Raw genomic sequence first — 11,546 nt, forward strand, 5'->3', positions numbered from 1 at the left:
ACTATATATATAAAAAAAACCACCCAAATCCTGTCTTCAAACAACAAAAAAAGCCTTTTTGAATCATCACTCCCAGTTATGAACTGAATCTTTGTGTCCCTCCAAAATTCACAGATTGAAATCCTAACCCCCAAGGTGACAGTATTAAGAGGTGGGCCTTTGAGAAGTAACTGGGTCACGAGGGTGGAGCCCTCATAAATGGGATCGGTGCCCCTACAAGAGTCCAGAGACTGAGCTGGGTCTCTTTCCACCATGTACGGATACGAGAAGAGGGCCTTCACCAGAACCTGACGCTGGCATCCTGACCTCTTACTTCCAGCCTCTAGAACTGCGAGAAATAAATATTTGTTCTTTATAAGCCACCCAGCCTATGGCACTTTGTTACAGCAGCCTGAACAACTAAGACATTCCCTGGTTTTATTTTTTTATGTCAAGTTTGATTTGAAATTTTGTATATCAGATATTCACAACTAAAGGTATTCCCCCTTCCCCTCTCTCACCTGCCTGCTCTGTACATTACCGACTGCAGGAGCCAAACTTTACCAGCCTTTATTCTGGAGGCCTCTTAAAGACACACCTGGCTCTTCTCCCCAGCTGACTCACGCCCAGCACCGTCAGAGCTTTTAGGCATCAAATTGTCACACGCATCTTCAACACAACCTTCCACACTGACATCAGTTCTTCTGCATTTTGAAAATGATTAATTTTTTTAACAAGACACTACATGTCCCTTATTTAACTGCCCCAAGAATCAGAGTTTATTATTATTCAGGTGACCTAATTTTTTAATCACTTATTCTAGTGCAATAATGATTTCCTAGAGCTTTACTCCCAGGAGAGCTCTATTCACAGCTTCTGCCATCCTTTGAGATTACTGAAGCTTAAAATAAAAGGAAGAATGCCTTATGACATGTACCTTTTGTTTTTAATCTCATTTTGCCTTTCATTAAAATAAGAAAAAATAAGTGTTCTTATTTTCACCACGTCAGTCCTGCTTCTATGTTCCCGTCATTCAGCGGAATAGCTAGGGCAGCTCTCTCTCGACAGTCAAGTTCATAATAAGTTTTCCCGGAAGCTGGGGACAGCATGTGGTTGCTGAAACTATGCTGAGGGTCACAGACAATGGGCAGCAAATTTTCAACCAGACTTCCCTTTATGCCAGCTTGATTTAAAATCAATTTACTTAATAGTAAGAACATTCAGCTGAAGTACAAGATGTCCCTGTTTTTCTCCTCCAACTTTGGAATTTGAAAAAGAAAGAATACAAATGCTACATACATGTTGAAAAGTTAGAAAACACAAATAGGCAAAGAAAAATAAGATGCCCCCAAATCTCACCCTGCAGTGATATTTTCTCATATCTCCTTCCCCACTCTCTCACGCACATATAAAAATCGTGTTTCCAAGTACTGTGTGTGCATGGTCTTGTTGGATCCTTGCCACAGACTGGAAAACAGGAATTATTATTCTTGCTCCCATTTTACAGATGAAGAAAGGAGGCTCAGAGTGGTTAGGAACAAATGGCTTGGCCTCTACTTTATCACAACAGCTGTAATAGAGCTGAGATGCAGACTCAGGCACCCTGACAGGAGCCCACACCCGAACGCTAGGCCACACTGCCACTTACAACACACACAGCCATGTGTGTAACGGCCCTTTTGCACTCAGGAATAGGTTGTGAACACCCTTATGTCAGTATACACAGATCTTCATGGGTCGCCATCATTTTAAACAGCCCTGTAACACTCCACTGAATGCATGTACCATAATTTAACCACTCCCCTCTGATGCTTGCCTCCAATTCTGCACTGCCAGGAACAAACCTGTGTGTGTATATATTTATATGTTTATGCATTCATCTAATTAGTTCTGCAGGATAAATTCTTAAAAATGAGATTGCTTAGTCAAAGTCATGTCCCTTTTTTTTCTGTAGGGCTTTCAATATGCGTTGGCAGCACTGAGGAGAAAAGGCAGGTGTCTTTAAATTCTGTTTTGCTCTAGGTATAGTCTCCCTTTTCTTTTCAACCACCAAAGGAAGACAAGGAAAGCTTCCTCTAGCACAGTTATTATGCCAGTTTGAACTGGTCTTCTACTAAAACTCTGTCTCAATCTCAGGTAAGAAAAAAATATTTCTGCTATGATTCTGATGTTGTTTTAATTCCTGACAATACTAAAATTAGATTAAAAAAAAAGAATCTTATAAAAGCAATTAAGTATCTAAGTTTTATTTTCCTTCCGCAAAATGGGGAAAGCATTACCTGCTTTCCTGACTTTATTCGATTATTATAAACGAAAGGGGCATAGGAAGGTAAGTGAAGAGGGTATAGAGCTTGTTGGCCCTGAAGTCAGAGTCCCCGGGTTTGTGTACAGTCACCGCTACTTTCTAGCTGTGTGACCCTACATAGGTATTTGGCCTCCCTGCGTGACCACAGCCCCTCCCAGAGTTGTTGAGTGAGACCGTCTAGGAAAAGCTCTTAGCACAGAACCAGCCACAATGGTGAGCACGCTATGAAGGCTGGCTAGTGTAGATGCTGCCACAGCTGTTATGAAAAGGCCCTGTTGACTTTTCGGGGCCCATAGTGTAGGGGCCACCGCAATATGGAGGGAGAAGCCCCAGCGTTCCTCCTCGGAGGTGACCGTCACACTGAAGCTCCCGGGCAGTTACCTCAGGGGCGTGGTAGGAGATGCACTGGAAGATCCAGTCCATGGCGGGCGAGTACAAGGGGAGGTAAGATGGGAGGTCCACTCCTTGGACCACCAGCTGGTTCTGGACCGTGTCCCCGTGAATCTACAGGAGACCAAATAAACACTTAGCAAAGGAGGAGAAAACCAAACAACAAACAAAGAGCGTATAATTCAAAGACAGTGCGTACTTATAAGCATTTGGATGGCCCCAAGAGAAACAGCCTGGTTTCTCAAGTTGTTTTTTTTTTTTAAACTAGAAAAAACATTCAGAAAGTTTCTCATGTCACCAAGCTGAGCTGTTTTGGGAATATGCTCTGTGGAAAGAAGTAACCTGATAAAAATGGAGCCAGCAGATGCTGAGAAGAAAGGCTGATCAACTGGAGATGTTTCCTGTTAGCACATGTATATTAACTCTCTGCACTTGTTCGGTACAATCAACACATTTTAATTGTCCACAGCAGACGCTAGTGTAATTTTCTAGGGTTTGTACATTTAAAGAGCTTTAAGGCATTCTCAACTTGGAAAACCAACTGGGTTTGTGAATTCGCTATCATGTAATTGTCATGTCGATTAGCTATTCGGATAGTGTTCTCTTACCTGTTTGAATGTAAGGAGGAAGTCAAAAAAGTTCTTATTTAGGCTTTCCTTGAGATGGGGAGCCACTTCCATTCCCACCTGCAGCCAAACAAAATGAGATTACCTTGACAATGGGAAAACAAGTTGTAAATAGTAACTACAGTGTGATGGCATTTCTGTTAATGAAAAAAACACATACACATATGTACAGATATAGAGAAAAAGTCCAAAGTTAATTTTCATTGTTTTTGCTTATGTTTTCTTATTTAATAAACACGTACTGCTTTTATAAGAAAAACCCACAGAAGCTATTTTTAACGAAAAAAGGGCAACATTTGCAGTAATCATCTTTGCAATTTCCCAAAGGTAAAAAATGTATTTCTGAACAGATGACCAAGAGAACAAAAATCAATATCGCCCTAAAAAGGAATGTACTCTCAAGATGGTGTATACAATATTCTCTTCCTCTCAAAAAAATGATAAATACACATGTGGTTATACTTATTAGATGAAGCGAAAAGATTACAGTGCATCAGAGAGTCAGCTTGGATTTTGGATACTGTGCTACCACTATTGCATGGTTCAAAGCTATACAGATTCTTTGCTAGGCAGTCATGAAAGCAAACATAGATTTTAATATATTTCAAGCAATTTTCCATAAGACAAGTATGAAGCATAATAATGCTATAACCCATTGGCTCCTGAATTCATTGTTTAAAAAACAGATTGTAACATTTCCACCTGAAGAAATCTGTTAGTCACAGAGAAGATGCCAGAGCACTGGGGTTAGAACATTGGAGGTATGAGCTAGGGAGAGGAGTTCATATATTTAAAACAAAACATCACAATATTCTTTATACTGAGCTCCTCAGAAATGCCTCAATTCCAAATTGCTGCTTAACCACAAAAACAGCTTCGTAAGGGAAACCCCTTGCTTCAAATGGGGACCCATTTTTCCCACTTACCTTCCCCCACCCAGAGGTCGTGATGGTTAACAATAATGATGTGTTTCAGACGGCTGTGAACAATTCCTCTGGAAAGATTTATTCCAGAACCACCAGGGCATTAAATTCTAAGAGCAGCTCTAGGGTTGTTGAGTAAAGGAAGGAATGTTTCCAAGGACAAACACATAAATTAAAAAAAATACTAACAACAAATGTCAGATCTAGTTCTACTGTGTTCTGATTCTATTGTCTTCCCTTCCACTTAATCCTATTGTGGAAAAGGCAATAATTATCTGTAAGGCGACAGCAAAGGCTGCCTGGTGGTAGATGAGCCCTGGAGATGAGCCGAAGGGGTTAATCATACTTTCCTTTAATAAACAGCTTCAAGCTCCCCCTACGCCTGACCCACTCGCTGCTTTTGTTTTTTGTTTATCTCTTCTCGTCAAGCCAAATGAGCAGCTTGGAAATCTGCTTGGGTCTAGAAGATTTCTACCCAGGGCAATAGGGTAGTTGCTCAAGATTTCCATCTGCTGTTGCAGTCTGGCCGGCATTCAGCCCCTTTGCTTCTGGTACCAGCAAAGCGATTTGTCTTTGGGGAATCGAACCTTCCCCTCAGCCCAGGAGGTTTGTGGCAGAGCTGGACCCACCCGCCCCAGTTCCAGGGTTGAGTACAAGAGCCAGACACGGTCCGTAAGCACATCCCATCTCACGGTGATTAGTGTAGGATGGGGCAGGTGACCAAGGTGGTCCACTGAGAATCAGCCCTGAGACTCAGGTTAGATCTCCTTGGAAACCCCTTTTTCCAACAGGGTTCCCAAGCTGGTAGGATGGAAGCCTGGAGCTGATACGGGCCACCATGTCGAAAGAGCAAGCTACAGAATGAAGCCAACTCACAGGAAAGCAGAGCTGAGTGATCGAGGGAGAGGCTGATTCCTGGCATGGCCCTCTAAGGCCCTGGATCTAGCCATGGCTGCACCAACCCTGGCCTCTTCAGGCACACAAGCCAATAAATTCCTCTTTTTGCTTAAAGTAGTATGAATTGGGTTTTTGCCACTTGCAACTGAAAGAATCACAATGCACAGACTATCTCTTATTTTTTCTATGTCAAAAGACTTTTAGTGACTTCCCAACCAGGGGATCGATGCATTGTGGGGATTGACAAAATGACTGCAATAGATGCAGGACACACCAGTCTTTCTGGGATGGGTCCGCTTTGTCCTCCGCATCTTCTCCTCATTGTCACCGTGTTTTCAAGTCACATCTGCCATTCAAAGGCACTTTGATGTAACAAACGTGATCTTTTCCCTAGCTCACATACCTTACTTCAAACTTTAAAACTGAACAGGTTTGCAAGGAATGTGTATTTCCCTCCTTTCTGCTTTCTCTTGAATAACCAGAATCATCTTCATAAGACACAGCATGATTCTAAGTCTTTATTACTTGATCATTCAATAGACGTCAGGGTGAGTTCAAAGAATTTGCTATGTTCTACCAGGCGAGAGGCAGTGGAATGGAATTATGCAAATGATGACATCTTTGCATCTCTCCCACAGAACCCAGCAGTGTTATGTGCACAGGAGGCGCTCAGCAAACACTGACTTGGAAGGAGTATTCAAGCTTCAATATGTTCAAAAGTTGAAGCTCTTGGAAACACACCTGCTATTCCTGGATGAAAAGTCCACCCCACGTTTCAAGCAGAGAGCGATGCACACTTGGGCGTCTGTTCCAAAATGGGAGTAGGGAGCCCTTAAACAAAGACTTTTTCTTTCATTCTCAGTAGCAAGGACACCTATAAAAAATATCCTTCGTAATGTTGTTGACCATTTACTAAGGGCAGTGATGGAGTTTTCTGTGACACTTGAGACCACAGGGCTTCCGTCGTCTGCTAGATGTCAGGTAGAAGAAGCAAATCAAAGGCTGCATGTTCTCCAATGAGTGCGATGCGCACCTCCGGGGGAATGGACACACTTGAAGCTCGGACTTGGGGGGGAGGTAGGGTAAGGGCATCATATGTAACCTAATCATCTGTACCCCCATAACATGCTGGAAAAAAAAAAATAAAAAAAAAAAAGGCTGCATGTTCTCGCCTTCTGACTTAATAACATGCAGAACGGCTCATGAGTTTCTAACTGTAGCTTTGCCCTCAAGGAAGTCTGGGGTTCACTGGGGCAACAAGCTCTCTCTGAAGGTGCACGATGCTGATGGGACAAGGGCTGTTGCCTGGGAGTCCTCACGAGGGCAGCGCCCCTGGGTGGGTTGCAGGAAACTGACCACATGCTCTCCGTGGGTGATATTTTTCATAGGTAAAAAACTTATTATAATTAGTTTTAAGTAGAAGCCTCACAACACTTTAAAGGAGAGAAAGGGCAGGTGATTTATAATCAGAGTGCCTGCCTACGGCAATCCCGTCACCCTCCGAGGCCTGCTGTCGTGTGGGACACCGCTCACCTGCCCAACGGTCTCACCAACTTGCACTCTGAGCCAACTCTTTAATAGGAGGATAAAAGAACTGATAAAGCAATCAAATTCAAGACAAAAGGGCAAGCAAGTTTCAAGTCAATGAAATGCAACCTGTCATCTGCAAGGCTTTGGGAGCCTCCTTCCCAGCAAGAACTGAGAAACAATTAATTCTCAAAACCAGTTCATTTGTAAGAAGATGACCTTAAAACGCTTCCTAATTAGAGTGATGGTAAGTTGGTCTACTTTAAAATTAATTTTTAAAAGAAATCCTACAGCTCTACTTTCTGTGGAAGAGCCAGGTTCCAAAATTAGCAGCTAATAAAGTCCTTCTCTCTGTGACTTGTGAGGTGCGGGACGAAGCAGCCCAGGTGAACGGCTAAGGACACAGGCGGCAGCCGCCCGTGCGAGGGCAGCGCCTGGTGCGACCTACCCGGCACAGGTAGGCGCGGGCGTACACCGACACCAGCGGGTCTCCGATCCCTCTGATCATGCATGTTAATCGAGGCAGGCACTCGGAAATTCCCCTGCAAGGGACAAAAAGAGGACAGCATTATAGCCGATGTGAGAACTCGCCGTTCTTTTATTTTTAAAGATAAAAACTTCTTCAGTTTTGTGGGGGTGGGGATCAAGTTTCAGTAACACACCAAGGTCAAAGTTTCAGAGTTCTCTAAGGCAATGTAACAACAGTCCTTCTGTCTTGATACAATTCATTCACTGAGTGATTTCTTTCATCTTTATCATTTGCTCAGTGCTGGAGTCTAACCACATTTTTTCCTGCTCGAGGTCACATTTATTTTACTAATGTTAACAGTTTTTGCCTCCAGTGATTTTCCATGGACTGGTCACCCCTTGATCTGCTCTCCCCATCTGGGTTCCTTTGCACTGATTTACTGCACCGTGCCCTGCTCCTTCCTAGCACCTGAAGCTGGATCAACATCCTCCACCCCTGTCTATGTGAATTATGATTTCTTTTTCCTGCAACATAGGACCTCCCTCAGCCTAAGGCATTATCCTCCCCCAACGGGTGAGGCAAAATAACTGTTTCTTTAGCACCCATGTGATCCCCCCAAACTATCCCAGGCATCCCTAGATCCAAGTCAAACACCTTTGGGGTAAATTATAAATCCAATCAAAATGGTTATTGATGAAGCACCATGAGTCAGTCCCCGGCTTCAAAGAGTTTATTATCTAGCTATCCAGCATGACTCAGTATTTCATCAGCTCTGCAGAAAGCAGATCTGGGTTCCCAAGCTCTGTAATTATTCTTAAAACAATGTCTAAGATGTAGCCGGGCACAGTGGCAGATGCCTGTAGGCCCAGCTACTCAGGAGGCTGAGGCAGAAGGATCATTTGAGCCCAGGAGTTAAAGACCAGCCTGGGCAACACAGCAAGACCCCATCTCAAAAAAAACACAAAAAAACAAAAAAAACAAAAAAAACAAAACCCAGTATCAGTGATGAACCAGAGTGGCACCAGGCCTAAGCCCTAAGGGCGCAGGCTTCTGCTTCCAACATCAACATTTTCATCATCAAACAGCAGCAGCAACACTGAGCGTGGGCCCACTGAGTTCCAGGCAAGACTCAGTTTTGCATGTGCAGCTCAGAGGATCCACACAGACCTCTTCTTAGGAGAAAAGACTGAGGCTCAGGGACCCTAAATAACTTGCTCAGGACCACACATTAGTAACAGCACAGCCAGGATTCAAATCCAACGGGGATGATCTTCCATGAGCTATTAACCAACCTCTCCTAGCTTGAGTTTTCCTCTCTATGATATGGGGATTAAGATGGTGTCTCCACTTCATTAAGTTTTCATTTCATTGGCACACCCTAAGGACTCGGTGAATAATAACTACTATTACATTGCCATTAGTGTGTGTGTGTGTGTGTGTGTGTGTGTGTGTGTGTGTGTGTGTGCACGCGCACGTGTGTGATATTTAGAAATTTTATGATTCTGGGCATTAGAAAAGAGCCTTACGTTTTAGAGAGGAACCTGTTACACTTCAGGATGGATGCTTCCACATAACTACAAAAACATTCTGTTAAGGAAGATATTTTCCAGATGGCCTATTCGCTACGGAGGAAAAAACGAAATTATTCATGAACAGAAATAGGCAGGTCTCAGGAACTGGGGACCATGATGGCCCTAAACAATCCAGAAAATTAAGTAAGCTAGTGGCTTGTGGTTTCCAGACATGGTTTTCAAGGTTTCATACTTATTTAAAATAAACTTTGGAAAATGTTACATGTTGACTCATGGCTGCATGCTGAAATCTAAACTGGGTTTTGAGCATTTCCAATGAAGGCTTTATGGGGAAAGAATGAACTTTAGTTAACTAAGATGCGATTTGTGTATAAGATGAATTTTCTGTTCTTCAATATTGGCAGTTGTGCAGAAAAGTTTGACCCTGTTCTTTCAAGTTCTTGGAACCAGAGAAAACACATAAAGATGGAGCATTTCAAATGAGAGAATTAATGTGGGAATGTTCCTCTAGGAAACAAAAGCCTGATACATGGCATCATATTCAAAGTAAAAAACAAAAAACTGTTTGGAGAGAGCAAGAGTCCAAGGGCTTCCACAACGTGGCTCACCCTGTATTTTCAGGCTAGCAACCGTAACGGGACCAGACTTTCAACAGGAATTTCAGGGCATCCCATCACGTGGCTTCTATTAACAGTGCAACTCTTCTAGCCTATCTTTAAAATCATCAGACAAAAAAAAGGATACAATCTCGGAATGAGTTCCCTGATGGAAGCAATCTTGAAAAACCAATTTAGGCATGTTTCCTTGGCCGTGTCATTTGTATTCTCTGGAGAAAAGTGATCTGTAACACAAAAACAGTAACCATCAGCCCCCCTAAATCTCACTTGCTATGAATCCTGGGATAGGAACAAGTTACCACGGAGCAGAAAAGGGGGTAGGGTATTCAATCCCTTTGTGTCTTCCCTTGCAAATATCATTACTAGGAAGCAACAGATAATAATAGTTTGCACACACACAGGCTTTCTAGGTGCCAGGTGCTATTCAGAATGCTTTATAGATGTTAGCTCACCTAATCCCCACAACAGCCCTGCGAGGTATGTACTTTCATTATCCTCTTTTATAGGCGCAGAGACGGAGGCACAGAGAAGTTTAGTAACTTGCTCAGGGCCCACAGAAAGCAAATGTAAGAGCTGGAATTCAATCCAGGCAGTCTGGTATCATTGCCTACATTCTTAATCACCGCCTCTAATATAATCCAGAGGTTTGTGGTTACCTACCAGTAACTAAGACAGTATTGTTGAGAATTCCAGATGCTTTAGGGACCTGCAACTGCAACATGAAATGTGATCTCAGCTTTTGCTCTACACATCACATGGGCCAGCCTGAAGGTAAAGCAAGGCCCGGAGATGAGAAACCAGCCAGAGCCAGGCTGCCAGCTCCAGACTGGCTCCAAGACCCATGTCACCTTGGGGTGAAACTGCCGGTTACCTCGTATCTATTCTCTTCCTCTTTAATAATAGAGCTCTCATTTTTCTGCTGGGCTAACGGCCATCCTTACAGCTAGGTGTGGTCATGGGACCAAGTTCTGGACCCAGAATAGAAAGAGAAGTGCAACTTCTGGGAAATATCTTTAAGGGAAGGGGCTTGCCCTCCCTTGCTCCTTCTTGCTTGCTGATTGGAATGCAGATACAATAGCTGGAACCTCTGTAGCCACATTGGACCATGAGAGCAACAAGACAGAAGTCAGGATCCCGGCACTGTCTCGCTGCCCCAACAACCCTGAACTCTGTTATTATTTTGAGTTTTCTGGCACAGGCATCCAAGCCTAATCTTGATATAAAAAAAAAAAAAAAAACACAACAGAAATTTATTTCTCACAATTCTAGACTTGACATACATCTTAAGGAATGCAAGAGAGCATGAAAAAAAAACAATAAACAAACTTATCAATACCACAAAGGCTACTGTTGAATTCTCACATGGAAATGATTTCTTCTAAATGATTTCAGCAAAGATTGGAGCTCCATCCCACCAATGAGCATGTTTTATAGTTTGAGGATTCGATTGAAAAGAGAAAAGTTAATCATTTTAGAATATAACAAATGATTCTTAGCTTGTTGGCTCTCATCTTGTGCAATGAGTCACTTTTCATCTCTGATTCTGCCACTTGGTGATATATGATTAAGGTGATCAAAATTTCTATGGAATCAGCAAAAAAGATAAAACCTCTAGGTACTTCTCTAGCAGAGAACAGTCACTAATCACAACTGCAGATCCGGTGAAACTGCAGTCTTGAGTATTTACTATTTTTGGATGCCTGGCATGCTTTATTCATTTGAGAACTATTCGCTATTTCAAAAGGATGGGAAATAACTATTCTCCCCTTCCTGGCCTGAATCCGTACACATAAATTAACTTTTTTCCTATTTTTGAGAGCTCCAGACAAGAAAAGATAAGGGATATTCTTAAATTCACTTGTCAATCTTGTCTTTTGGGAGAGGGAGGGGCAGGGTTAATTTCCCTTCATATGACTGAATCATGTGGCTTACAGTCCAAAAGCAAAAATAAGTCTCTGAGGTCAGCTCTAAAATCTCTCATTCTATAATTGAGGGAACTGAGGCTTAGCAAATGGTGAAACAGTGATGCAGTTTGCCTAAAAGAGCTGGAAATCACTCTAAAGGCACCTTGCCCTGCATACACACACTGACTGCAAGCTATACAACAATCCGCATATGCCAGGGTGGGGAACCTGCAGCCACAAGGCCACATGTGGCCTTCTAGGTCCTTAAACATGGCCTTTTGATGGAATCCAAATCTTACAGAACAATTCCTTTTATTTTCATTAATACATTTTTGTTCATCTTTTATATTTTTATTTTTAAAATGAATGTATTTAAA

At 42.6% G+C, this 11,546-nt stretch overlaps 1 protein-coding gene across 1 annotated transcript in view; it reads right to left on the bottom strand.

Annotated features, from left to right (window-relative positions):
- Positions 1 to 11,546, bottom strand: part of LOC105812987 (chromosome unknown open reading frame, human C16orf62) — a 136,022-nt gene that overhangs the window by 88,144 nt on the left and 36,332 nt on the right. Inside the window, exons 9-13 of the mRNA XM_012647550.1 lie at positions 9,393 to 9,489; positions 8,643 to 8,690; positions 7,096 to 7,189; positions 3,283 to 3,360; positions 2,666 to 2,788 (exon numbers count right to left, since the gene is read on the bottom strand). Coding sequence (XP_012503004.1) covers positions 2,666 to 2,788; positions 3,283 to 3,360; positions 7,096 to 7,189; positions 8,643 to 8,690; positions 9,393 to 9,489 — 440 coding nt within the window. The remainder of the gene's footprint in view (positions 1 to 2,665; positions 2,789 to 3,282; positions 3,361 to 7,095; positions 7,190 to 8,642; positions 8,691 to 9,392; positions 9,490 to 11,546) is intronic.

Source organism: Propithecus coquereli, unplaced genomic scaffold (assembly GCF_000956105.1).
Source record: "Propithecus coquereli isolate 6110/MARCELLA unplaced genomic scaffold, Pcoq_1.0 Scaffold27, whole genome shotgun sequence".
In the NCBI taxonomy this organism is placed as follows: Eukaryota; Metazoa; Chordata; class Mammalia; order Primates; family Indriidae; genus Propithecus; species Propithecus coquereli.